This window comes from Falco peregrinus, chromosome 1 (genome assembly GCF_023634155.1).
Source record: "Falco peregrinus isolate bFalPer1 chromosome 1, bFalPer1.pri, whole genome shotgun sequence".
Classification (NCBI taxonomy): Eukaryota; Metazoa; Chordata; class Aves; order Falconiformes; family Falconidae; genus Falco; species Falco peregrinus.
This window is the reverse complement of record NC_073721.1, coordinates 51,878,324-51,905,857: the sequence shown is the minus strand read 5'-3', so window position 1 is coordinate 51,905,857 and position 27,534 is coordinate 51,878,324. Positions and strand designations below refer to the sequence as shown.

Genomic DNA, 27,534 nt, shown 5'->3' with positions numbered 1-27,534 from the left:
AAAACAAAACCAAACTAAACAACCCGCCTCTTTGCACAGCTGGAGTTTAATTACACATGTGGCTAGATTGAAATATGCAGGAGCAGGTGAGGGTGAGAGTGGGGCGGGGGGACAGAGCACAAATGCACGTGCTGGGTGTAGGTCTTGCTGTCTCTGAGACCCCACGCCTACACCTGAAATGCCGCAGCACATCTACTCCTGGATGCCACCGTTTCTGCCTTGCTCATGTGTCCACTGTGGGGAAGAAAGCTGCAATGCTTCTGGGTGGCATCGTCTCGAAAATAGTCTAAGCATGCCCTGCTTAGACACTTAATGTGGAGCAAAATCAGAAACCTGCTAATGCACTGCTTCTTTTGACAAAAGAAAATGTAACAATGCAGAAAAAATAGTATCAATCCATTCCTGGTGCTTCTTCACTGCACTGTCTGCTTGAGTGACCCCATCCAGAGACTGTACTGAGAGTGCCGAGAGTAATTGGCAGCAGTTGGTAAAAAAATAAAGTGAAATATGCTGCACCCGTACCCGGAGGAGCTGGTGACTTGCCCAAAGCCAGGCAGGGAAGCCGGGGAGGGAGCAGGGAGCTCTGGCTGGCTGGCCTCTCCCCAGCACTGCTGTGAGCAGAGGTCTGGGGCTTAGGAGGGATTTCTGGTTTTAATTCTACCCACCTCCACGGTGACATTGGCCTTTCTACAACCTGAAACAGAAGAAACTAAATGGCTGCTTTTAAGCTCATAAATCCAGTGCTGCCTCAACACCCCACCTTCCCTGGCTTCCCTTCGCTGGGAGCAAGGCACTCCTACCACCCACCAGCACCTTCTGCAGCACCTGCGCGTTTTAAATACCCTGTGGCTGCGAAGAGCTGCTGCCACCCCTGAAATCAGCCCAGGGCCTGCCAAGCAGGGAGAGGTGCTGGTCCCTGCTGTGCCTTGAGGACCGGCCGTGCTGGGGTGAGCAGGCAGAGAGCTCAGCACAGATATCTGCAGGTACCCACCGCCCCTCTGCTGCCTGCCACCTGCGACCTGCAGCTCCACTGCTGTGCAGGGGCCCAGGGAACTGGTGTGCAGCAAGCTGCAGGCACGGACAGGCAGCAAGAAAGGTGTGGAGACGTGGGGAGAAACCAGGTGGGTGCCCCAAGACAGGCACCCTTGCCTGAGCCACCAGTACTGCCAGGGAGAGGCAGCACAGGCAGCACTGACAGCACCAGCAGAGCTGCTGGGGCTCCATACCCTCCCTCTCCCTCATCTGTGCAGGGGAACACGGAGCTCCCAACAGCCTGGCCAGGACTGCACCCACCAGGGCAGTTTGGAAATAAAATGAAGCCTGAGCAAAAACCACCTGCCCTCTGGGCAGCGCTCCACCACGCAACCACAGAAACCAGTAGCAGCAGCAACAAAAAATAAAGAACATGATGTAGGCAAATGTTACCTGAGGACTTGAATGCTGTCAGCTCTACAGCCTGAAAGAGGGGAGAAGGTTTGTTAGCAGAAGGTAGAGGTCTGATTGCTTCGCTGCTGGCACCCCTGCCACGCTGCCCGGGGCCAGGCAGGGGTCCCCAGCACCCCACTGCTGCCCCGCACGCTCTGTGCCACGGAGCCACCGCGCAGGCTGGGGACTGGAGCCTTCACCCAGTCCCCGAGGGACAGGCACCTTGCAGTGTCCCCGGACACAGCTGCACCTCCCAGCAGCACCCCCAACCTCATGCCCTCTACAGGGACCCCCGAGCCCTGGGGGGACCCAGTGGGCTGGACACTGTGGTGGGAACCACAGCAAAATCCATGAAAAGTGGAGGGAGAACTTTCTCCCCCACCCCCCGTGCTGTGGTGGAAAGAGCACACACAAGCCTGGACCCTGTGCTTAAGTGATGCTTAATGCTCTGTGAGGTGTGAAATTCCTGCTCCCAGCCCAACAGCAATAAATATCACCAAACAACATTTGAAAAAGCTGAAATACAAAGAACATCTCGTCTGTGTTTGTATCTCCACTCACGCAGTGTTTTGTCATTTTAAGTGTTTTCAAACGTTTTTAAGTAGCATCTTCTCTTCATCCAAACTATTGTGCAGCTGCCAGTGACATTCTTAATTCACCGCTCCTCCAGCGAGTGCCGTGACTCATTTAGCCAGGGAGCAGGAAAAACAGCGCGGACTTATACAACCGCAGAAAGCAGCAGCTCTTGGGGGGGTGGGTAGCACCAGCCCCGGCACAGCTGCGCCAGCCCCCTCGCCGTGAGGATGGGGCTCAGCACCGCCGCTCTCATGCCGGCACCAGGTGAGTGCTGGGAGCAGTGCTGCTGCCCCACAGATGTGCGTGGGCAGGGGGCTGTGCCCCCCCTCCCCAGGCAGGCCCTGGCATCAGCTGCACCTTTTGCTGCATCCACCTTACTTAGAAAGGAAACAAATACATTAAAAATGCAATGTTTATGTTTAAGCAACAACGATACAGCACAGTCCTTGGTGACCCTCACATGGAGGAAAGTGCTTTCTGTCTTTGCCTGGTAGGAAATGCCACGGCCTTGGCATTTAGATCTGCTGCCTCCCAAGGCTCCCGGCCTTAGGAAACTTGGGCCCCTGGGCTAATCCCCTTGGCCCACGTCTCATACCTGGTGCCAGGAGCTTAGCCCTGGTCCCAGTTCACACAGCCAGCACCTGGCTGGCTGAGGAAAGCATCACCTGTGAATGAATCCCAGCCGGCGTTCAGCAGGAGGGGAGGAATGGCACTAACCACAGTATAAATCACGAGAGATACAAATATGGATTTTATTGAGTGGCTTCAAAATGATATGCCAGCTATAGAAGTATTATCTATTGGATAAATAAGAGCTGTCTATGTGACACAGGTTTTCAAAGGATAAATATTAGAGAGGGAGAGAGAGATCCTTCAGTGAGAGACTCACATGAAAGTAGTGTTGGATTTTATTCTGAGGAAATTACAGCACTTGTATGTCAAGTGCACAAGGACTGATGATCATTTCAATAGTGGGAGATGGAAGCGGTATCAGAGTAGTCAAATTTAAATTGTTCCCTGCTTTAGGCCATACCTCGCTGAGCTGTACATCACACTCCGGCAGGCAGCGCAACCCAGCCTGCCCTCCCCGGACAGGCGCACTTTGCCCACTGCAGGGACAGCAAGTCCCTGCCCCGGTTTGAATGTGCTGTCATGGGGGAATGTCCTGCCTTGGTCTGTGCCAACCTCCACTCGGTGCTTTACTCCCTTAAATGCACTGGCTCCTTCTGTTCATGCGTGCCCTGGCTACAATCACCCTCCCAGCACGGCAGCGGGGCTGGTTCCCCATCAGCTCAGGGGTGAGCTCTCGCCTTGGAAACCGGCCATTCTGGGGCCTCACCTTCTCGTACCTGCAGAACACGTGCTCTGCCCCGGTGCCCTCTGCTACCTGCCCCTGCCCGGGCCAGCCCCTGCTCAGGCAATTGCCTCCTGAGACATGCCCTGCCCACACTGCAGAGCTGAGGCAGGTCACCGGCCAGAGCTCCTGCCTGCCAGCCCACCGCGCTCTCCATCCTCTGCTCCGGCAGAGCAGCAAATGCTTCATTGCATCTGGCCTGATTACCAGGAGTGGCCACTGCGGGCACGCAAGCATGCATCTCAAATGACTTAAATGACTTAAACCAGTACATTGCTAATAATGAGTAGGTATTTTAATAAACCAGAGTCTTCAGGATGTGTATCAAGACCTTGGTTTTGACAGGCAGGTGGCATGTCTGGACTGGCCCTGAGGAGGAGAGCGTGGGTGCTGTGCTAACACCTGCCTGGTCCCTCACCAATGCTCTGCAGCTTCTGTAATGCACTGGGGCAGGGGGGATCGGCATTACCCTCAGTCTGGGTGCAGGGTGCATGAGTCAGGCAGCTTCTGGGACTTGCACAACGTAAAACACTGAATTTGTGCCAGAGCTGGTAACGCTACCAGCTGCCTCGAGTCCCAGCCCCTCACTGGAACCATCAGACACCAATGCCATTCCTACACAACTACTGTGCTCTGTGCATGGGTGAAGGTGGAAGAATAACAGAAGACATTACATACCGGTCTCTCGGGTGACATAATTGATGAAATCCCCATCGGAATTTTGGCTCCAAAATTTCCTAGGAGGTGATGCAGCACAATGAGTTTGGAGACTAGAGAGTAGAAATATTCATGCTTTACCACGAACTCGGTGCTTTGTGTCCCCTAAGTATCTCCCACTGAAGCGAAGAGACCCAACAGGCTATCTGCATAATGGCACCCACAAACTAGTAGGAGCACGCAACACCTTTTTTCCCCAAAGCTAACCCCCCTGTTTCCTTCTGCCACCTTTGCCTCCCCTCCTCCACAAAATGCATTTTAAGACACAAACATGGATTCTTGCCTCTGAAGAATGCAATGCTGCATAACACAGTGATGAGACCCCCATGCCCACGCCCATCTAGCCTGCGGGCATGAACTTGACCCCTCTGAGATCCACAGAAGTCCCTGCCTTCCCTGGGAACCCTTCATTCTGTGCTACACTTGCAGCACCAGACCCCAAGTGCTCACAGAGGCTCAGTGTGCAAATGAGCTAATGCAGTGCCAAGTGAACTTGCACTACAATTCAAGCCTTGGGAATAACATTTTACTGTGTTCTCAGCACACAGCCCGGGCCAACAGCAACGACAACCCTCTTTACCTTTGTTGGTGATGTTCTTCACTGGAGTGTCTTTCTGCACAGGGCTCGACAAGGCACTCTCAGCTGCAGAAGGACTCGGTTTCCCTGTCTCCCAGGAGGTCGTGTTTCTTGGACTTGATAAGTAGTTGATGGGATGAGAGCAGTTCTGTAATGACAGGGTAGAGACATGGGACAGTGAAAACTGCAACATGAGTCTTTGCTAGACCCAGGTCCAACTTTAAAGATCGATTTGATCTGCACTGTGGCCCCTGGCACTTTGACTCCCATCCCACCCTGGTACTGCAGGCTGCTATCTAGCCAGAGTAGATTGGCTTTGGGTCTGCGTTGTCCAACAGGACTGTAAAGAAGGGAGATGAAAAAAATAGAAAACTAAGACTTCTTTCCAACATCATCTCCTCAAAGCAGAGCAGATGTACGCCTAGGGCCCTCCTCTGGTGGCTGCATGATAAATGAAGTGGGCAGCAGGGTTTCCTTGCAACTTACTGTGAACGAGAGTGCTTTCTTCTTGTCCTTCATCCTCTGGATGGCATTCCTCACCTGGAGCAGAGCAAGGACATTAGAGAGGGCTGCAGCAGCTCTAGCAGAACACAAGATCCTCCAACAAGTCATGGAGACCAAGCAACTGCTGCTCCAGAAGCATGGTTGGGGCTATGCTGGCTGTCGCAACTACTACAACCCCAGCTGCCCCCTTGACTGCTAATAAAACAGTTGCCGTGATGAGTGACTGAGCCCCAGCCAGGGGCACCTCTTACCTCGCTGTTATAGACTGCATAGACAAGGAATATGTACAGGCCCTGAAAAGGAGAGAGCACAGGAAGGGTTAGAGATGTACAGCTGGTTTGTGCTACTTCACATGGGAGGAAATGAATTTGATGAGCACCAGCATGGGTGAGGACTGGGCTGCAAGGGAGAGGCACAGGTGGTGGGCACGGCACAGCCAGGGACAGCTGGGCAGGAAGGACCTTCCTTACCATCACACTTGAGACCAGGCTCTTCACAGAGAGTCCAAAGGAGAGATGGTCCCTGCCTCAGTCCCTCCTCCTTCTACTCTCACTCCATTTCAATTGTGGGGAGCAGGCATCCCTCGCAGGGCACTCAGCTTCCCGAGCCTGAAGCTCTCCCGTACTCCCATTCACTCATGCATGCAAAATCCCCCAGGAAACACCTCCCTCAGATCTCAGAAGAAGAAGCCATCAGATAAACAGAAAGCATCAGGAATTAATTGCTAGGGGAATTGAAATCTGGGAAGCAGACCTCCCTTCCCACTGACCACTGGCCCCAGGGGGGCTTTTGCCAGCCTCCCGCAGATAAAGAGCAGCATGAAGCCAGGAACAGGTCCTCTGTCCCATGCAGTGACAGACCACAGCATTAATGGGACCCTCTGACCCAAATTCAGTGCGGTACTGACCCAGGGGTTTTGCTCAGCCCCAGCCTGGACAAACCTTCACGCTGGCGTGCCGGGGCTCCGGCAGCACAGCCTTGGCCACTCTCTCCCTGCTTGCCGAACCGGTGCTGTTGCTTGCACACACCAAGGACCAGTGAGCAATGACAGGCTCTGCCACAACTAAGTGCTCGCCCACAACTGTGTGCTTGGGGCCAGTGCAGAATGTGCTCCAGGAAAGTGCCTGGGGCAGGGCCGGAGCTAGCATTGCCTGGAGGCCACAGCCTGGGGCTAATTACAGCTCCAGACCAACGATTCTGGCCTTAAGGCAGTCCTATCTGGCCCACCAGATTTATGTTATATCTGTGGGGTGTTTGTTATCGCAGCTAGATAAATCAGCTGCAGCAAGAAAAGTAATCCATCTTGTCTTCAATGAGCCTTGCTCTTCATCTGCAAGCTCTTGGCAGGCGTTATGGTAGCAGTACCCTGGCACCGTGCCATGACCTGTCCTTCAGCCAGCAATGCTGGTCACTCCCCCAGACCAGATTTCTGGTCAGGCTGCCAAGGCAGGTCTTCCTTGAAATAATCATTCTGGATGAGAGTGGGGAGGGGGGGAACGGCGAGGTCGGCTGGAAGGAGAGCAAGGAAGGAGAGGAGGCCCAGCTGCAGCGCGGGCGGAAGCAGAGCTGTGGCTCTGGAGGATCCTACTCCTGCTCACACTCCTGCCTGCGCTCCTGCCCATGCTCCTGCTTGCGTTCCTGCATGCGCTCCTGCCCGTGCTCCTGCCTGCGCCCCAAGTTCTCCCAGCAGGTCCTGCAATGCCCTGTCCCCTGCAGCTCCCCGCTCACAGTGGAGCAAGTGCTGTGTGGCCACAGACGAGAGCACAGCACATGCTGGGACCCACAGAGCAGGATGGATGCTCCTGCCTGGTGTCCGTCTGTCCAGCACCCAGGTCCTGCTGCACCCCACACACCCCTGCTGGGAGCAACGCCCCCTCCTGCTCCTCTCTCACTGGAGATGGGCAAGTGGCTCTGCAAGTCCCTGCCCTGAGCCAGCCTCAGGACCACCCCTCCAGCCTCAGGACCATCCCTCCAGCTCTACAAGTTCACATTCACCTACGTTGTTTCTCAACAGCAGGCACCTCTGGCCAGCACTGGGTGCTCGGCAGGGTGTGGGTGCTGCTACCTGCAGAACGATCAGCCGGAGGGACGGTGCTGCTGCCTGCTCGCCAACCTGCGAGGCAGCTGCCTCCGGTGCAGCACCGCTCTCTGTTGCTTTTCAGTCACTCGGCTGAATTCCTGTGCTGCCTGGCTGCAGCAGGAGTTGTCATGTTTGGTGTCGACGCACAGAGTAACCTTGAAGACAGGCTTCAGTTTCCGCAGATAAACAGAAAGCAGTCAAACAACAACCACCACAGCGGCAAAACTTCCCTGCACAAGACCCGCGCATGAAGGAGCACGCTGGCCCAAAGGACATTCCAAGGTGATCCATAAGACAGCCAGCAAAGCGGCTGAGATGGGATGGCTCTATCCCTGCTTCCTCTCAACTCCACAGCTTCCCACCAGCATTTCTCTGCTGGGGTAAGAACTTGGTAACAAAGGGACAGAAGCAAACAAGCACGGCATATTCATGGACAAACCCTGGGCTGTCTGTCCACACAACAGCCACGGCTCCTACTGAGCTTGAGGAGAAAGAACTAAACCGAAAGCAGCAATAACTTAGAAAGCAAGGGAGGAAAACAAATCCTGATCCAGCAAACACCTCAGCTCCTATCTCACCCAAGGTGGACATTGTCATCGTTTGTGAGAGAGAGCCTCAGGAGGTGTATCATCCAGAGGACACATTTGTTCATGTCAGGTACTATTCCTCGTCTCTCAAAAAGCCCATATGCCCAGCATCCCTGTTACGACAGCCAGCATCCCACAGCCCCTCTGCTGGCATCACGATGGACCAAGGGCTGAGCGAGCCACGGAGGCTGCAGGCTGGGCACTGACATGGCTGGGCCATGGCCAAGGGTATCAGCAGTCACTGAACCAGGGAACTACTTGTGAGATTTCCCTTGCCAGTGCCGGGTGGCAGAGGAAAAAGCAGCCCTGAGTCCTTGTGGAAGTAGCTCTCCTGAAGGCTATCCAAGCCTGAGATCCTCAGCAGGACCCCTCCGGTGTCATGTACATGCTCATGTTTTTAACACAGGAACACTGAAGCAAGGCAGAGGAAGGCTGCCAGGCTGGTGCTGGGACACTGTTCTCTGATCTGCCTCTCTGCTAATATTGATGGATTTCACCCAAGCTGAGAAATGCCTTTTTCTCTGTGAATGAAAAAATGCTGGTGCTGTTATCAGCTCTGCTTACCTCATCTCTTCACAGCACTGAGCCTGGAGTTCTCTTCTGCTCAGTAACCTAAGCATGGCACGAGGAGGCAAGGAGAACTGATGCTATATTTAGTTACAGTTAGGACAGGCCTCCTGCCACCCTTCCGATGTCCCTAATAGCAGAGATGTCCTTGGACATCTCCATCTTCTTGGAGAAGTGGTCCTTGTCTGGCCTTGGAACATGCCCAACAGCGAGACGATGGATGCGTGTGAGCAGCACCCGGCCGCTAGACCAGCACCAGCCACAGGCAGCACATCCCTGGAGCAACCAGCATCTTGTGCACGTGGTGATAACGCCTGCACTTCGCCCTTGGAGAGCTGGGCCAGTGCTACACAAAACCGGCCAAGTGTGCCAGAGGGAAACACCGCGAACTCTGCTGCTCCGTAAGTGAAAGCTACAGCAGGAGCCAATTTTTATTGAATCCAAAGAAAAAAGGGAGATGGGGGTGGTGACCTCTTTGGATTCCAATGGTTTGGAGCATAGAACCTAGCTGCTCTCTTGACTTGGATCCCCTGGAGCAGGATTTGTCCTCGAGCACTGGGCAAGGGGCTCCGAAAAGTACCTCTGTGGACAGCCGGCGCTCAGGGACAGGGCTGGAGGTGTGGGTGCCTCCAGCGCCACTTGTGCTGGTGCAGCCCCAGCCGCAGGGGCCGGACTGGGCCCATGCCTGGCCCCTGCGCAGGGACCCCTGCCCCCAGCCCCTGCCTCGGGACCCTTCGACACTGGTGGGCAGTGCGTCTCTAGCTCCATCTACAGCTGCTTGCTGTAGGGTTTGGAAAGCTGCTGCCAAGAAGCGGCTGATGCTTTGAGTCCCAGGTGGTAAGCACATGTTCAGAGACTTTTTGTCACCACGTGTCCCTGAGTTTCAGATATCCTGAGGTCCTGGGAACAGTCCTAGCTCGGTGCAGAACTGAGCGCTCCTGGCTGCTGTGACTAACACAGTTTGCTTTGGTCTCTTAACCACATACAGGCTAGTTACAATTAACTAATTCTTAAAACTCTTTCCATGAAATCAGTAAATGTAGAAGCAAATACTAAGTATTTCTTTACACATCAGGGTTACTCTCTGCCCTACAGAGATCCCTATTAAACATGACTCTGAAGTACAGTAGTCAGAGCCACGGCCCTGGAGGACTGCAACACAGGCAAGTAGCCTTAAAAATGGAGCCAATTGATGCTACCTAGAGAGGAATGAAGCACCTGAAGAAGACTACATGACTCATCCAAGGTCTTCAAACTCAGAGCTACAAACAGCACACACATTTCCAGCCTCCCTGTGCAAGGCTCTGATCGCCAGCCCACATTGCCACTTGTTCCACCTAATGGTCCTGCATCCCATCAGAGTCCAGTGCAGCTCTCAGTGGGTACCAGGAGCATCCCTGGAGAGCAGCTGCACAGCTGCAGATAATACGGACTTTATGGGTAAAGATTTTCAGTCCTTGATTTGTAATTATTCTTCTCTTGTCTCCCTGCAATACAGCTGACCTCCAGGCAAAGAGAAGGTGATTCTGCTGGTACAATTCTTGGGCCACAACCTCTAAGAATGTCTGAACATGAACCAGATGGAAAATACTCATCCTGGAACACAAACCATCTAAGCAGCAATCAGGCACGCTATGGCTGGATGTGACCTTTGAGACGCTCTCCACGAACAGCCCTGCTCTAACAGCGATGCTGGCACACGTGGCCCATCCCTGCCCTGTAGGGATGAGGCTCGTTTCACTGATGCAAATAGCAGGTGGGATGTCTGCCCCATTAAACTGCACAGTCACCACTTTAATTATCCATTAAATGACCAAATCAACACTCTAATGAAGTTCCCTACAAGCACATCAGTTTGTAAGTGGCATTTTGAAACCACACTGATTTCTGAAAATCTAACAACATGAGGAACAAGATTTGAAGTGGAAAGCTGTGACACCAGGAGGACACTCCAGAGACTGGTGCTGAAGGACCGTGAGATGAACAAGGTCTCCAGAGCTGCATTTCACACACTGGGAGCATGAACGTAGTTTCCTCAGACAAAACAGCACAGTGGCTTGGGAAAGCTGGGCTGGGCTTCAGAGCTGCCAAACACCCCTGACTACTCGGGGGGTAGAGTACACCGAAGCACAAAGAACGGCAGGTACCTGCTGGGCTGTGACGTGAGGATCTGCCTGGCACAGGACTCACCTGGAGGGAGTTCAGCACAATGAAGATGTAGGCCCAAATGATGCTGAGGTGGACAAGGACCCCGCAGACCCAGGTCAGCCCCAGCACAGGCAGCAGCACCAGGATGGGCTTGGCCGTGGCCCTGTCGGGAAGAAGGGCTCAGGGTTACCTGGGTGCATTTCAGAGCTGAAGTGCTATGCACTGGCACCCACCTCCGAGCCACCAGCCCTCCACTGGGGTCTCTGTCGTGCCCCACATCCCTGAGCCCAGGGTGTCCTGGAAAAGAGCCCCAGCCTGCCCAGTGTCCTTCCTGGCTCTGCAAACCCTGCTCGGGGTATCGCCGTGGTCTGCCTGCGGCATCCACCCTAGGTTACGGAGCACTGAGTGGCTCTGTCCTGAAAGAGCTCCACAGGTTTAGGCGCACCCTGGCCTCTGTCTTGCAGGTTAGAAGAAATTTTCCTTGTCTTCATGCCAGAGACAGCTCTCCTCCCCCAGCAAGTGCCTTTCAGATATGTGTCCACCAAGAGGCACCCAAGATGGTAGCTATGGAACAAATTCCTTTGCAAACAAAATTAGTTCAGAGGGGAAAAAGCAAACATTTCACCTCTCAGCCCCCCGCATGCTAGTCCTGCTCTTCATTTATCACTAAGTGTTAGCAAGAATGGAGCCCTTTGACGTCATTAGCCATGAGAAAACAGCTATTTTCCCCCCAGTTGCTGCTACAAGGAGGGCTAATGCATTTGTTTTATTAGCATACGGATGTCACCTTGCCCTCCAGCAATGCCCTATCTTTGTGCTTCTGTAAATTTGGGAAAAATTATTTATGATACAGGGGAACAATGCGTGTCTAGCAGGGGTATTTGGCGCCAGCTAACAACAATAAAGATTCACAGAGCATGATAAAGTAATGACTCAAGCAGCAGTTTTTTAGAGGTCTCTCTATATTGACTCATTACAGAAGTCCACGTTGCCTCTTTCCCCATGTATGTAAATCCCCACCAGCATTACTTTCAATCCACCAAGTCCCAAAATCATATATAAAATGCTTTTTATAATTGCAAATAGCCAAACCCCCTGCAGTCTCCACAGCTGGCATCCTCCTGTGGGGCACACACAGTGTTAAGCATGGGACGGGTGTGAGACATGTTCAGTTACAGTCCCCTCGAACGGCAACGTTCTGCTAAGTGGAGAGGAGCTGTATAAAATTCCATGGAAACTGGGCACCCAGCTGGGTCTCTGGGTTCCTTGGAACACCCCAAGCTGCTACCTCACTTCCCTGTGGTGATGTTTTCAGGACACCTGCCCAAGCTGCTCAGCAGCACAGTGGGCTGACGTTAGCAAAAGGGCAGACAGCTCGCCAGTATGACCTGAGCTTCCACACACGCTGTCACCAATGCAGACGATGGGGACACTCACACTGGCTATCCCCAGACCCACAGTGATGCTCCTGGTCATGCCAATGGGCCCAGGGCAGCTTTGATTTCAGCAGTCACTGCCAAGGGACTCCCATCCCAAAGCGCTGAGGTTTAGGAGTGTGAGCGCAGATGAGTCCAGCACCGGGTTCCGCAGGCTGGAAGTGCTGGCTGGGCTTCTCAGCGGCACCAACATCAGAGCAGAGAGACTACCTTTGGGTGATGCAGTTACCCCAGAGGAGAAAATCCTTTCTGCCCTCACTCCCCCAACTCATGGTCTTCCACTTCACCAAGGCAAAGACTCTCAGTTTAACAGTAATTCCACCGTTTTATACCCTGGGTAGCCACGGCTGGGAAAACCAGCCCCTTCCCCGCTCACCATATCTGTATTCCAATCTGGTTCTCCAGGCTGCTGTTGGGCGTCAGCATCTTTGATCTCCTGCGAGCACTGGACACAGTCACCACCACCACCCGGAACAGCACAAAGGTGTTCACCTGCCAGAGAAGAGCTGTTGGACCCAGGAACCTTCTGTAATCTCAGCCTGGGGGGGATGACACTTTTCTACCGGGAACTCAATAACTGAGTGTCAGAACTTGGGGAGAAATGTTTCACTTTTGAGCAAGCGGTGAATAAAATACCTCATAGCCACATGTATGTGCTTCATAGCCACATACACATTATCCACATGTATGAAATCTAGAAAACTTATCTCAAAACTTCTCCTACAGAATGTCTTCCCTGTGAAGTGTCTATTCTGGACCCCTTAAACATTGCACCTTTGTCTGCTACCCTGCTGTTGTATAATGAACCTGATACTACTTCGAGGACATAGATGTTCCCATATTAAAATCAGACCTTTAGTTAAGACAACGTCACAGTCAACCCACACACCTATCTACATTTCCTAATTCAACAGTGAATACAACAACTGGTCAGCAAAATTTTCTGAAAGCACTTTTTTTCTGACAAAAAGCTGCTTTGGTTAAAGAGATTTATTTGTGTTGTGAAAGTATATATAAAGCATAACAAAAATTTTCCTATAAATAAAAGTAGCAGGCACAATAAGCCCTGCGAGCAAGCACCTTCGCTACAGGAGTGCTGACACCCCTGACTCTGCAATGCTGTCCTAAAACCAGACAGGAAGAAATCACACCTTCCCAGCAGGTTTTGGCACTTACGGCCAGGATGAAGAGAACAGGGCCAACAAAGGCCCAGATGACGTTGGTCTGGACGTTCAGCCAGCAGTGGTTGTCTGCCACATACTTGTTAAAGGAAGTTGCGAGGGTCACACCCACGATAACGACTGGAAGCCCTGCAGAAAAAAACCCCAGATTAAACCCCAGGAAAAGCAGAGATGACCCATGTGGGTCAGCTGTGCTCTAGACAATTGCTTCAAAACCCCCAGAGCCAGACACGCTCCAGCGTGAGCCAGCTTAGCCTCTGAAACCCCATGAGCAACATCAATTTACTGCAGCTTAAATCTGTCCCAGCTCTGCAAGACGAGATTTATACCCTGTCAGCATCATTCTCCTAGGTATAAAGCATTCCAAGTCCTGAGTCCTGATCAAAGCAATTTACTCCTCAGATTGCTTTTTTAACAAAATAGACAATCAAAGACATAAACCAATCCAAAATATTTGAACCTGTTGTCCAATGTCCAACTAGGTGCGTGTTTTGCAAGGAGCACTGACCTAAAGAGGCTCCTCTTTGGTATGGAACTCAGCTCATTCAAATGAATTCTACGTCCCTAAAGGGCTCGCTCAGAATAAAGGGTGCTCAGCCAGGAACATATTTATATTTGAATTACTATCAGACAGTAGTAATGCTCTCCAAGAACAAGCAGTTACCATAAACTTCCTCCTCCTTCGAACTCTTGGGTTTAGAAAAATAACAGAAATGCCTTTTATATTCTGAGACTGGCAATGTGACACATAAAGGTAAGAAAGCCTCTGCAGGGCAGTGGCACCCGGCTCTTGTATTGCATCAAACCAAACATTTGGGAATCTCTCCTGTTGAAACTCATGCTAGACAAAAAATTGACACATTTTTCTGAGTGCCCAATGCAGAGGAGTCTGTAGATACCCCAGCCTGTCACGTAGTAGAATTTCATCCTCCTGTCTTCACTCATGTTGACTGCTACCACTTTGCTCCATAGGAGAAGCCCCTCTACCAGCATCCATGAAAAGGCTGCCATGAAGAAGAGATGAAGGCAGGCAGTGACGGTGAAACACACCACCTGGGGAGGAGAGAGATCACACGCTGCGTCAGGAGTCGTCGTCCTCTGAGAGCTTCCGAGTGTGTGTGGTCAGGAGGAAGAGAGCAACCTACAAACTGTGCTGCAGAATGTGTAGAAATGTATGTAAACATCCACAAGCACCAGGAAGAGTTCTTAAAATTGTAACACATGAAGAGTGCAACTGCTGCAGCTCACACTTGTTTCATCTGTGTGACCATCTCACACCACAGAAGAGGGAACTGATAGCAGCTTTTCCTGCAGTTCTTGGCCTTCCTTGCAGGTCTCTCATCCCTGAGCTGCTTGCTCCAGCCATGGGATGTGGAAAAGGACACAGGAAGGGACAACAGAACTATACGTTGCTGTTTTATAACTGCTTAATTTCCTGAAAGATTTTTTTGTCAGACACAAACTGTCAGAAAAAAAAAAAAAAAGGTGAATTTTCCTGACAGATTGCTCAATGCATATGTGCGTATCTCCAAACATGGAGACACAATTCTTTCCTAGATGCAAGTTACAGGTAATTAATGAAACATTAACAAAAGGGATTACGCTTCTGTTCTGTTTGCTCTGACAATAATGCTTGAGCGGGCCTGGGCCCACTGGCTGACCAGGCGGGACACTTTCTGGTGGGTTTACCTGGTTGGTCTTGGCCAACTCACTGAACATGAGCAGAGCTTCTGCTGCCGCTAACGCAAAGATCAGGTTCTGGTGCACGGTTGTTCGTTCACTCTTGGGGACACTGAGGAAGGAGAGAGGAAGCGCTCAGCTGCAGCCAAAAGAAAGGGTGTACATGTCCCCTCTAGTCCTTGCTGAGCGCAGACCTGCCTGGGTGGCCTGTGAGCTCTGCTGCTTACTGCAAAGATGACAGAAGGAGGCAGGGGACTGCCCTGCTGTGCAAGCACTTGGCGCTGGGGATCTGCTTGGGTACAGCTGCTCAGACCTTGCCCAGTGCTCCAAGGAACAGGCAGCGAGAAGCAGGAGGAACATGGCCATGCTCACAAGGCAGATCTCTCTACTTGCCAAGTAATGCAGAAGGGCTGGCAACTGAAGAAACAGGTTTTGCTCCATTTGATTTATAAAAATTAACTCTAGCAGAGCAGTTTTTGTGGTAAACATTATTAGTCATTGATAAAAATATTTCCACGGACACTCAGGTGTGTGCACAGCTCATACAAGCATCTCCAGTCCCACTCCCTAGGCAAGGACAAACTCCCTCCCCTCTGCTACCAACCACCAGTGCAGCTCCCCAGCCTCTCCTGCATCACCCCACACTGACTGAGGACATCTTGTTCGTATACTTCTTCTGAAGCAAAATATCAAACAAAAAATACAGAGAAAGCTACAAGTTCCTGGACTTTTCTTACCCAACTGCCAAGAATAAAATGAAGGTAACTATCAAGGCACAGAAGGAAACGCCACATCCAATAAAAGTCAAGGTCTGCAGTGTGAGCTCCTCCTTGGTGGTCCTCTGCTCCAGTCATGAAACAACAGAAGACACAAACCCCCACAAATTAACTGCAGGCTGCTCGCAGTTTTGGCGTCCACCCCACAGAGCTGCAGAGAAAGGTTCCTCACTTACCTGCATCTCATACACCTGCAGCAGGACAGCAAAATTCGTGGTATGGTTGCAAAAACAGGCAGTGGAGTCTGGGAGAGATGTCACCACAGAGCAGCCAGCTGTGGACCACATCCCACCAGCATCTGGGCTAACAGGTGGCAAAAAAAAACCCCAGAGAAAACACATAGAAATTACCATCCACTTCAACAGAAAGCCAAGGTGTTAAGGGAATTTCATTCTCCCAGAAGAAGCAGAGTTGAAAGAAGGAAGAAGAGGATACCAGAGACATGTCTTCACATGGACTTCCCTTTGGCTCATCCTCAAATCTCAGCAGATTTGCCTTACCCATCAGGCATGCACAAGAAAATAGGTCTAGTGTCAACGTGTGCATCAAAAAGCACAGTTCAGCCATCACTGCTTTAAACAGGACTCAGACACTGCATGGCTCGGGGAAGAGCTCCCTCACAGCACATTCTCTCAGAGCATCACTGGACCAGGCACATCAAATCTTCTCCCTCAGCTTGGCCTGCCATGCACCCTGCACAGTTCCACCTGACCCTTGATCTCCAGGGCAAGACAGCCTGTCCCCAGCCGGCCAGCTGCCCTCCACTGCCGGTAAGCCTCCAGTAAACGGTGGCCAGTAAAGCTCCAGATCTGAATTCCCTGTGCAGGGACCAAGGCTGCAGCAGGTCAGCTCTGCCCTCACTGGCAGCACTGCCCCTCTGAGCCTGCCCCAGGACCAAGGGAAGATCAGATTCAGAGCAAGGCTAGTGGAGCTGTTTGTGTAGTAACCAGCTGCTTCCAAAAACACCCACTTCCCACCTTCCCCAAACTGATTCATGTCTGTTACAAGACTGGGACTCTAAGGAGTTTTTTTGCACTTGAATGACTTAATTACCAATCCATAATATATCAGTCTCGGTGCTCTCACTGTGGTGACATTCAGCAAAAACACATCGCAATGCCAAGCAGTATTTATGAGGCTGGGAGTCCTGCATGTCTTTTGGGCTATATATCTTGGACCAACCCTTCTTTGTTGCAGGCAACAATCATCATTAACTAGGGCTTTCCATTTTAGTTATATGTACCTCATTAAAGGTCACTTGCTTGTGAGTGACTTTTTTCCAAAGGAAACCTTCCCAGGAGAGCGCTCTATGCCAGCAGATAGAGGATGCCAGCACGCAAAGCAAGCAGAGAATTACAGATCCCTATTCTTACCGTCACATTTATATTGTTATGTTTGATTTTCCAGTGGAAATAAAAGCTCATAAATCTGGGGACCCGAACTGAAAACAAGGCACCTGAGGCTGAAGTTCCAGAAGGCACAGATGGGCCCCACCAGCTTATTGGGCAGGTCCTGCAGACAGAGAGGGAGAAGAAGAGATTACAGAGCCATGCATGTTCTGTACGCGGACCGATGCAGTTCACCCACTAGGCTGCAACAAGGTCAGTCAGCACAGGACAGGGAAACGGGACAAGATGAGAGACCTGGGCATGGGACACCCTGAAGCGCAAGAGCTCTGGGGCCCCGTGCCAAGGTGCCGGGTCAGGCTGTGGGATGCTGCTGGCAGGGGATGCCGCTGGGACACACAGCCCCTGCACAGGGTACCTGGGCACGGTGCTGCAGGCGGTAGCGCACAGATGTGCTGATCTCCTGGAAGTCGCTGAGCAGAGCGGACGAGATCACGGCAGTGCCCACCGCGGTGCGCAGGTACCTGTCAGGGAAAGCGTGCTGCTGACGGGCACGGGAAACACCAGCCGTGCTCAGAAAGTGTACAAGGCAGCTGGCGAGATGCGGAGCCACTTTTAGAGTGTTTCAGTGCCAGCAGCAAAAGGCCCGGGCGCAGGGCTGACAGCCCCTCAGGTTGCCGGCTCACAGCAAACACCGCCACTGCCCCTGTAACCGCAGGAGGGGACCGTACAGCCCCGGCACCGGGGGTCCCAGGTGCTGGGCAGCGGAGCAGCACCGCGGCGCAGCCGGAGGCCGGGCTGAGCCGGTGGCTGGGATGCGCGGGCTGCCATCCCCCCCTAGTGTTCAGCGCTCCCTGGGGAGCGGCAGGGCCCGGCCCCAGCCCCAGCCCCTCTGCAGCGGGACCCGCCCCAGCCGGGGGCCTGCAGCTGCCCCCAGCCCGCCCAGCAGGGCAGGGAGCCCCCGGGGAGCCCGAGGCTCGCAGAACAGGCACCGCGGTGCACAGAATTATACAATCATTTAGGCTGGAAAAGACCTTGCCGATCATGTCCAACCGTTAGCCCTGCACTGCCAAGCCCACCACTAAACCATGTCCCCAAGCGCCACATCTACATGTTTTTTAAACACCTCCAGCGACGGCGGCTCCACCACCTCCCTGGACAGCCTGTTCCAGTGCTTGACAATCCTTCCCGTGAAGAAATTTTCCCTTATATCCAATCTAAACCTCCCCTAGCACAACCTGAGGCCGTTACCTGGGAGAAGACACCGACCCCCCTCGCCTACAGCCCCTGTCAGGCAGCTGTAGGGAGTGATAAGGCCCCCCTGAGCCCCCTCCTCTCCAGGCTGAACCCCCAGTGCCCTCAGCTGTTCCTCATAAGGCTTGTGCTCCAGCCCCTTCCCCAGCTCTGTCGCCCGTCTCTGGATACGCTCCAGCACCTCAAGGTCTTTCCTGTAGTGAGGGCCCCAAAACTGAACCCAGAATTTGAGATGCAACCCCACCAGTGCTAAGTACAGTGGGATGGTCACTGCCCTGGTCCTGCTGGCCACGCTACTGTGGACACAAGCACACAGGCAGCCCTGCCGCACAGCTCAGGGGGGAGCTCTGCCAGTGCCAGGGGCCTCTGCCTCTGCAAACACTGCCTCGGGAGCCCCTCTCCACTGCCCCGTCTCCACATGTGTACTGGAGAAAGCAGGGACAAGGACAAATGGGATGGGATGGAGCAGGGTGGAGGTGACCCCAAAATAAAGGCACCAAGAGACTCAATGCAGACTTAAAAATGAATAGTGCCGTGGCACTAAGAGGGCAGCCCTGGGGTGCAGGGCTTCTGTTTCACTCACTTCTGTTCTCCATCAGAAGCAGCCATGTCCTGGAAGACAGCGCCGCTGCCCGCACTGGACAGGCAGCGCTGCAGGGATCCGTAGCCAAACCACATGTTTTTCACCATGACTCTGCGAAGACCTGGAGGGATAGAGCACTGAGAGATGGGAGCAAGCAGCCAGGGCAGCTCTGACCAGTCTGTGCTTCAGCACCGCTGCCCTAATCTGGTGGGATACCCCCAGGGCACCCACAGCTCCGAGCTGTGTCTGCAGAGGGGCTGTAGATAATCTGTCCCCCATGGCCCACCTCCCTTTCATCAAGGGTACCTCTTCCGCACACTTCTCCAGACTGCATGTGTGCAGGGGAAGCAGTTTGTCCATCAAGGAAGATGCTGCAGAAGTGCCAAGGGTAGACCCAGGGAAGTGCAGGCATCATAACCCACCTCTGGCTTTCAGTCTTTGCATTTCTTCTGCAGGAACTTCAATGAGGTCGTGCCTGCCCTTCTCAGGGCTCTGGACCAGGTACGCCTCACTGCTCATCTCCTGCCTGCTCAGCTCCAGCTTCCTGACCTCCATCCCTGTGGAGCGAGAAAACCAGGCACTGAACCAGGGTTCAGCTTTCCGCCAGAGCTCCCACTCCAGCAAAGTACCACAAAGACATTGTAAGCCCAGCCAAGATCCACAGCAGCAGCAGCAGCAGATCCCTTTCAGTGCAAACCACGTGGGCTCAGTTTGTCTCCTGCACCCAAAGGTTTCTTACAGTCCTCTTACAATGCATGGCATGAGAGGTGCCCCCACACTATGAGATTTCTGCATGGAGGAAACAGGGAGAAGGCTGTAGGGTTAACAAGAGATGAGCCAGAGGGGGAGAGGTGCCAGGAGTGGAATTGGTCTGGGAACCAGATGGCATGACTAAGCTGGGTCCCAGTGAGCTGCCCTCCCCTGGCTCTGCTGGTGCCACTCACCAACGTTCCCATGCTGGATCGTGATCTTTGTCCTCCCTGCAGTCAGCAGTGGGGCTAAGTGTGACACCACTCTGTCGCAGAGCTCAACAACAGCCATGGGCCCGCTGATAACCTGCAGACACAGAGAGAGCAATGAAAATCAGCACCTGCGCTGCCAGCTCACACTTCCCACAGCTCACAAGAGTTTTCTTCAATGCTTGGTCCTTGGCAGAAAAAGAGAAGTTGGGACTCAAGGCTTTTGCTTTGCTTTTCTCTGATTTCTTCACTAAAGGATGTTCCTGATTCCTTCAGCAGGGAGACAAGATTGGCAATGAGGGAAACCTGCTGGTCTTTATAAAAAGCCATTAAAACAGCATGGGTATAAACAACTAAATAAGCCTCTGGAAAGAAAGTAGATTTTTAGACCTGACTCCTGATTGTTGCAAAGCTGTGGAACAACCATCCTCTCTTCCTGGAAAAGGTTTCACCCAGAAACAGACTCCACTTCTGGAAGGGTAGCTGGTGACTGGCCCCATTACTCAAGGTCCTGGGTGTGTTGGGCAGCACAAGCGCCACCCCTGCAGTACATGCACTCAAACCCTTTCTTCTTCAGCAGAGATATCTGCTGCACCAGCTACACAGGGCCACAGCTGGGTTTCTGCCACTATCGAGAAGCTGTGAGTAATTGTGGCCACGGAGACCTAAGCAACTCTAAGCGATGAGGTAAACTCTGAACTATTCAGCATCCTTTTGTCTCTTGAGTCCCTGGCTTGGTTCCTGGAGCGCTGGCCAGGCCAGACACTGTCACACATTTCCCAGAGACAGGTGGGGAGTGCAGACCATACAACAGACACAAAAGACCCATGTGAGACGGGAAGAAGCTAATGGAGAAAATCCTAACTGGGGTGGGATGATGGCAATCCCTCACACAAAGCCTGACAGTGTTGTGAACAGCATGGGGGCTGATGACAGATAGCTCCTTGGCAGCCCACCCACTGAAAATACAACAAACTATGAAGTGAAGGGCACTGCCCTGCCAGAGACAGCAGGATATGGGAGCACGGAATCTACAATGTACCGGGAATCTGCAAACTGTGAGTAATCAGGCTGACAAAGTGGAGTGGCTTGAAGAGAGCTGAGAAAGCCACCGGAAGGGTTTGCAAGGCAGGCACCGCCTGACTGAGCCTGTTTGCAGGAGAACTTTTTTGCACCTCCAACAAATGAGGCAACAGTAAGGCAGCTGGTCCTTACCTGAGCTGGCAGCGGCTCCATGCCCATGCTTGCAGCACTTTCACAAGCTCCATAAGACAGGCAGAAAGGCTGCATGTGACCATGCAAGGACAGGTGCTCAGCCTGCTGCCATACACCTGGCCAAGGAGCTGCACACACACAAGATGAACAGATGCGGCATGCAGCGACCAGACCGCTGGTGACCGTTACCTGGCTGACTGATGACCACGTTTCAATATTCTGCTCTTTCAGGATTAACTCAGTCACTTCCACGTAATACTGGCCCAACTGCTCCAGCATCTCCAGCTCCTCTCCCTCCTGGACTTCCACATCAGAAACTTGCTTTAGTAATTGAAGCACTGCAAGGAGATCAGACGACTCCAGCATGGGTGTCTCTCCTTCCCTCAGAACAGTTGCCAAGAGATCAAGAGCACCAAGAGCAACAGAGAGGTTCATGTCTTGGACATCACTTGTGAAGATATTCTCAGGAATCTGCCAAGGAAAAAACGTTTTAGTTCAGTGCAGAACCCTGATTCTGTGTGATCATCAGCTATGCCCTGGCAATGCCCTGCATGCCCTCGCTGCTGTGAGGCCACCTGCCTGGCCAACCAGGCACACCTTAGGGGAAGGAGACGTGACATTTTGAGCTCTCATGTCCAGCCTCTCGACCTCAGTGAGACAAGTCAACCTGAAGCAACACTTTGCTTGTTTGATCACAGCACAAGTTACAGCTGTATTGGTCACACTCTCCAACAGCATCTCAGAAAAAGCCACAGGTGTAACTGCTGGCAAAATGATCTCAGACACCAGTAGGTCCAGCAAGTCCACCCCAATGGCTCCTGCCTGCTCCTGGTGTCATCTGCCACTGCTGGGGCTGCAGGACTCACCACAGTCCTCTCTGCAAGCGTGTTCACACGGCCAACAAGCGAGCGGCTGGATTCCAGCTGAGCTTTTTTCAGTTGCCAGTATGCATCTGAGAATAAACCAAAAGCATAACCATTGCTGTGGTGTCTAGCAGTGTGCTTAACACATGCCATGCTCTAAGCCAGGGGAATGGTCCTCAGATGGTGGGTAAGTTTGTAGGACAGTTCAGGACAAGGAGACTTCACAGCTGTATTTTATTTCTAGTATAAGATCCCATCTGCAGAGACAGACTAACACTTCTTTTCTGCCTCCTCCCCACATCCCCCTGGCCAATGAGTCTGGAGATGCCTGGATGGGAAGGCACTTCTACAGCCTTGCAGCCAGAAGCCATGCAACATGTTCAACCACTGCTTAACTGGAGAACAGCAAAATAACCCGTCAGAGTGCATGCAGCTGAAGCAAAGTCACAGCTACAGCAGGTTTTGCATGAGATCTCTGCAGAGCAGGCATGAGGCCTCCCCCTCACTGGCTGTCCCCTAGCTAGGATATCCAGGAGTGAATGCCATGGAAGTAACGAATAAATAAATAACAGATGCTGTACCCTTTCTGTAGCGACAGATAAAAGGCAAAGTCTGCAAACAAGATGTGTAACTGAATCCACTGCTGCCAACTTCAAAAACTCGGCATTCCTCAACAGGCCCTGTGGAAACACACACAAACAGACGGCCTGGATCCCCCAGAGCTGTGCCACCCCCAGCAGGTACCACATTCCCTGCGAGCAGTCCACGAACTCTCCTGAACACAAAAGCTGTGAGCTGCTCCTCCAGCAGCACCAGCGCCAGAGCAGAGCAGGGACCGGGCAAATCTTGCCCAGAAGGAACTCGGAGGAGGCAGCAGTGCCAGGTCCTGAGTGCGTGATGTATCCGTAATGTCACACCAGCCTGGCTGAGGCCGAATCCCTCCTCCCAGCAGAACACCAAAGCACCGGGCATGCAAACCCCAGGAAACAGCATCACTGACAAGTAAGCCATTTCTCTCAGTAGAGGAGAAAGCCTGTAATTAGTCAAGGACATCTGACCAGCTGTCTTTCCTAGGGTCATCGCAGGCATCTTCAGTGACCAAGGGTTTATTGATGACTGTGCCTTTAAGTTTGATTTGTAACCTGCCTGGCCCAGCTCTGAATGTGATTCTGCTTTTCTTCCCAAAGGAGAAGCATCACTCCACAGACTGCACCACATTCCCTCTCTATGGATGGGACTGGCTTCTTGGACTACCCCGCATGCTGCGCCCCTGCTGCAGAAGGGAGCTGAAGCAGAGGGCAATGAGACTCACCTGGGCAAAGAAACTGTGCGGTCACCTCCTGAACGCTGCTCTCGATCTCCAGAGCATTGGAGCTCCACCCAAACACAAGGTCTTGCTCTACTACCCAGCATGACCGAACTTTCTCAATCTGCTCCACGCTGAGGACTTTCTGCCAGATGTGCAAGTCAGTAATGTTCCCACTGAAGGATTCCTTCTCCCTGAAGGTGCCCCCCAGGGAATCTTGATCCTGCCCAATTATCAAAGTCCCCTGGCCGTAGATGGCCTGGGGGGAAGATGGTCCCACAGCACACAAACCGCTGGCAGATGCCCTCCTTTTACCGTCAGCATAGATGGCCCAGGTCCCGTTTTCCTGCTGCCAGGTCACGCAAAAATGATGCCACTGTCCATCGGCACGGAACACTGGCAGGTATGGGGAATGGTGCCCGTGGACTATGAGAGCAAATCGAACAAAGCCTTCCTCGTCGACAAAGCCACGGACCTGGAACTCGTTAATAAAAGCTGGCACAGCGTAGGAGAAGATGGTAGCAATCTCCTGGGTCCTGGTGTCCCACTGGAGGTGGGCGCAGGCTGTGACAGCAGGCAGTCCTGGGAAGTCAGAGAGCACCTTCACATATTTTGTGTCTGTTTTGTCTCCAAATATCAGGACTGGTGCAACGTGGTCCCCTAGAAGGAGAAATTTCAGCCAGCATAAAGGAAGAAGCATGGGCCAAAGCCTGCTCATCTTCCACTGGGACGAAACCACCATTTCCATCTGCCTTTTAAGCTAAGAGCTCAGCACGCAGCAAGGCTTCTGACTCCCCCATGCCTGGAGGGGATCAGGAAGGCAGGCAAACAGAGATTGCATCATTTCAGCAAGTGTCATTTCCAGAAACTTAAGTTTTCTAGCAAATAGGATTGCAAACAATGAATATGGAAGGAACAGCATGTTCCCAAGCATCCCATGCTATAGCAAACAGTCAAGTAAGACCTTTGAGGCATCTGCCATGCAGTGCCTTACCACTGCGGAACACCCATTCTCCTGGTCCTGTCTCTAACATCATCTCCGCAGGACCTGCACGTCACAAATGGTGAGGCTGAGCAAAGCCACACCTGCTTTATAGGGAGATGGTACATGAGGACCAAGCAGAGGAGCCCCTTTGCAACTCCCTTCTGTTGCAATTCATTAAAAAATCTTGACAGTGACCAGCCGATACTGCTGGGATAACTGTTGTTCATGCTGCCAGCTCCAGCTTGTGACTAGAGGTCCTAGGCATTGCCACAGTGACAATAAAAAGAAGAGTGGCAACTTTTCCAGTCAGATTAATTTTTCAGAATTAAAAAGATCCACCAGTGAACACGTCTCCAAATAGTCCAAGCCCACTTATACTCACGTCTCCATTTTGGTTTGTGCAGGACACCATCCCTTTCATTTAGCCAGATGGAACCTCTGATATGGTGGGACTGCAGCAGTTTGCTAAAGGAAGCTTGCTCACTGTCTTGGGGTTCAAAAAGCAGCTGAGCAAAGCGTTGTTCACAGTATCTATCTGCATGCCACCAGTTCAAAGCAGTGGTCACATATTCGTACACGTGTCTTGAGGTCTCAATTGTGACAGGAACAAAATCTGGAGAAAGACATACACAACGTGAAACAGAAAATCTCTCCAACCCACTTTCGAGCCACATACACTACAGGGTCAGTCGCTTGCAGCATCTGCAAGCATCTACAAATACTGTCTGGTGCACTCTGGAGGAGCCAAAGGCAGGAGCTCATTTCCCTACCCAGCCCCCAGGATGTTCAGTGGGTACAGTGTGATAGAAAAGTCCAGGCTATATTGGACCTAGAATGAGGGATATCTGTGATTCTGCTCACAACCTGCATTGCTGACCTAGGGCTGGAGCTGGGCACGCTCTGGTGGGACACAGAACCATGCCAAGCTCAGCCAAAGAAAAAGTTCACTGCGGTACGCCCAGGGATTGCCCTCAGGACAGCTTGCTCAAAGCAGTTATGTACAAGCAAGTTTTCTCATTTTATCCCCCCTTCCCAGCTCCTACCAGCTTCTGCATTTGCAGATGCAAGTTACAAGCACAAAATAATCTCTTTTGTTTGCAGCTACAGTGGCACAAAGATGAGCAGCTAAGCAGGACTTACCTGGTTTTAGGCAGTAATTTCATAATCAGCCAAGCAAATACTCAGCTATGCAAATATAATTTCAGGCACAAAACAGGGCATCAGAAGAAGTTTATTTACCTTTATTTCTGCCACTGGACACCTTTCATGTGTTGCTTCTCTGTGCTAAATATTGCTTGTAAAAACATACAGAAATGCTGCTAAAAACACTAACCTTTAGAAGTCTGGTTCTTGGCAAGGGCTGCAAAGGCAAAGAGGCTCCTGGACAGATTACCGACCTGTTGGAGAGGATGTGTTGAAACATTCCTTTAAAGCATTAATACCATCTCAAATCCTGAAATTATAAAAAAACTCACCAGAAAGCTGAAGAACCAAGAATCAGGTCTCAAGTCTCTCCTAAACATGCTGAACAGCTGGAAAGCTTTCACCCTTTGCTAGAATAAACAAAATACTATTAGAGATGCATTGCAGAGACAGAAGCATTCTGCACAAAGTCAGTTCTCAGGCAAGGCTCCTTTCCTCACAAAGTCTTGAATCAAAAAAGAGAGCACGATGCTCTCTGAAATACCTGTCCTGGGTAGCGTCCTATCAAAATAATCCTCCGTTCTTCTTAAAGAACTCAAGGTCTCAGTTTACCATTTGTTTCCAGGATACAGGTTAATCATAAAACATATACAGATATTAATAGACAGGCAAGTTAGCAGAGCCTCTTTATCTGCATTAACTAAATAAAAAAGCCATCACAAATCGCATAGTTAAACCGCGTCACATCACTGGCATCTTTTCTCGTTTCTGTTAAAGCCCGCAGGAATACGGATCAGAGCAGACCCTGAGGCCAGCGCACCTGGGCCCCACGAGCAGTGCCGAACACACAGCTCCGACGCCAGGGCTGAGCCGGTGAGCTCCGCCGCACCACCCTGGCCGGCCGGGGGAGCCCTGGCTGCGGCTGTGCAACACCTCGTGAAGTCCTAGAGGAGGGCACGTAAAGGTACAAACACGGAAACCGGCAGTGCGATCCCCAATGCAAACAAGTCCCAAAGCTGCCTCTCGGCCCCGACGCTGCCAGCCGCGGGTGGCCCCTGCGCTTGGCGGGGCGCTCCCCCGCGCAGCCCCCGCGCACAGCCCTGCGCACAGCCCCGCGCACAGCCCAGCACTGCGCTGCCGCGGGACCCCGCAGATCCGTGCCGGCGCCCGGGCTCTGAAGACGTTCGCAGTTCTCCGAAGCTCAGCAGCGGCTTTTTACAGCCGCAGAACGCAGCTCCGAGGCCGCCAGGGAGCAGCACGCCAGGCTCCGCGCCAGCCTGGCACCGGGGGGGGCAGCGCCCCGCCAGCCGCGTCCCGCACGTCTGCACCGCGGGGCCGCCGGGGCTCGGGGCCCGCAGGCCGCCTGCAGCCTGGGGGAGCCGCCAGCGAGCCCGCCAGCGGCGCGGGCTGGTACCGGGCCGGAACCGCCGGGAAGGACCGAGCTCCGCCCGCAGCCGCTGGCCGCGGGAGCCCGGCGGGGGCTTGGGCAGCGCCGGCCCCGGCGGAGCCGAAGGGACCGCGACGCCTGCTCCGCGGGGCCACCGCGCCCTGCCCCGCACACCGCACACTGCCCCGCACACCGTTCCCCCTCCGCGCCCCGCGCTCCGCACACCACACAGCGCGCCCCGCCCCGCACACCCCGCTCCGCTCCGCACACCCCGCACCCCGCACACCGCGCTCCGCTCCGCACACCCCGCACACCCCGCACACCGCCCTCCGCTCCGCACACTCCGCATACCGCGCTCCGCTCCGAGCTCCGCACGTCCCCCGCCCGCCAGCGCCGGAGCTGCCGGGGCGCCCCATGGGCAGGGGGGCTGGGCCGGGCCGAGCGGCGGCACGGAGGGGCTGCGGCAGCGCGGGGCCGGGGCCGGGCGGGTGGCGCCTGAACGGCGACACCGAGTCTCCGGGCGGTGCTGGGCTCGGGCATCCCCTTCCCGCACCCCACACCCCCCTCCCGCAACCCCATCCCGCATCCCCATCCCACATCTCCATCCCACATTGCCCTCCTGCACCCACACCCACACCCTGCATCCCCATCCCGCACCCCGCTCCAGGATGGCTCCTCCAGCGCGCTCTGCTCCCGACGCCCGTGGCCCCCGACAGCGAAGCACTCACACTGCTCCCCACGCCGCAGCCCCACTACCAGCACGGGTGAGCTTCTTCCCAGGCAATCACTTCTTCATGGAAGTTCCCGATAAAGCTTCCTAGGAAATCTGGCACATGGTCTTGGCAGAAAAACCAGGCATGGGGGAGTTACCCGAGATCCTCGCAG

At 53.1% G+C, this 27,534-nt stretch overlaps 1 protein-coding gene across 1 annotated transcript; it reads right to left on the bottom strand.

Annotated features, from left to right (window-relative positions):
- ADGRD2 (adhesion G protein-coupled receptor D2) lies at positions 1-26,814 on the bottom strand. Its single transcript, XM_055793709.1, has 26 exons — positions 26,083-26,814; positions 25,595-25,672; positions 25,453-25,516; positions 24,502-24,732; positions 23,141-23,794; positions 22,410-22,508; positions 21,832-21,917; positions 21,155-21,436; positions 19,736-19,847; positions 19,214-19,348; positions 18,792-18,912; positions 17,373-17,478; positions 17,065-17,120; positions 15,785-15,911; positions 15,570-15,673; positions 14,842-14,944; positions 14,052-14,205; positions 13,148-13,281; positions 12,348-12,463; positions 10,578-10,698; positions 5,405-5,446; positions 5,136-5,189; positions 4,653-4,797; positions 4,034-4,092; positions 1,426-1,456; positions 1-694 (listed from the first exon to the last, which is right to left on the bottom strand). Exons 2-26 carry the CDS (start codon positions 25,640-25,642, stop codon positions 633-635), a joined length of 3,246 nt encoding a protein of 1,081 aa, XP_055649684.1. The 5' UTR covers positions 25,643-25,672; positions 26,083-26,814; the 3' UTR covers positions 1-632.
- Between the last annotated feature and the right edge of the window lie 720 nt (positions 26,815-27,534).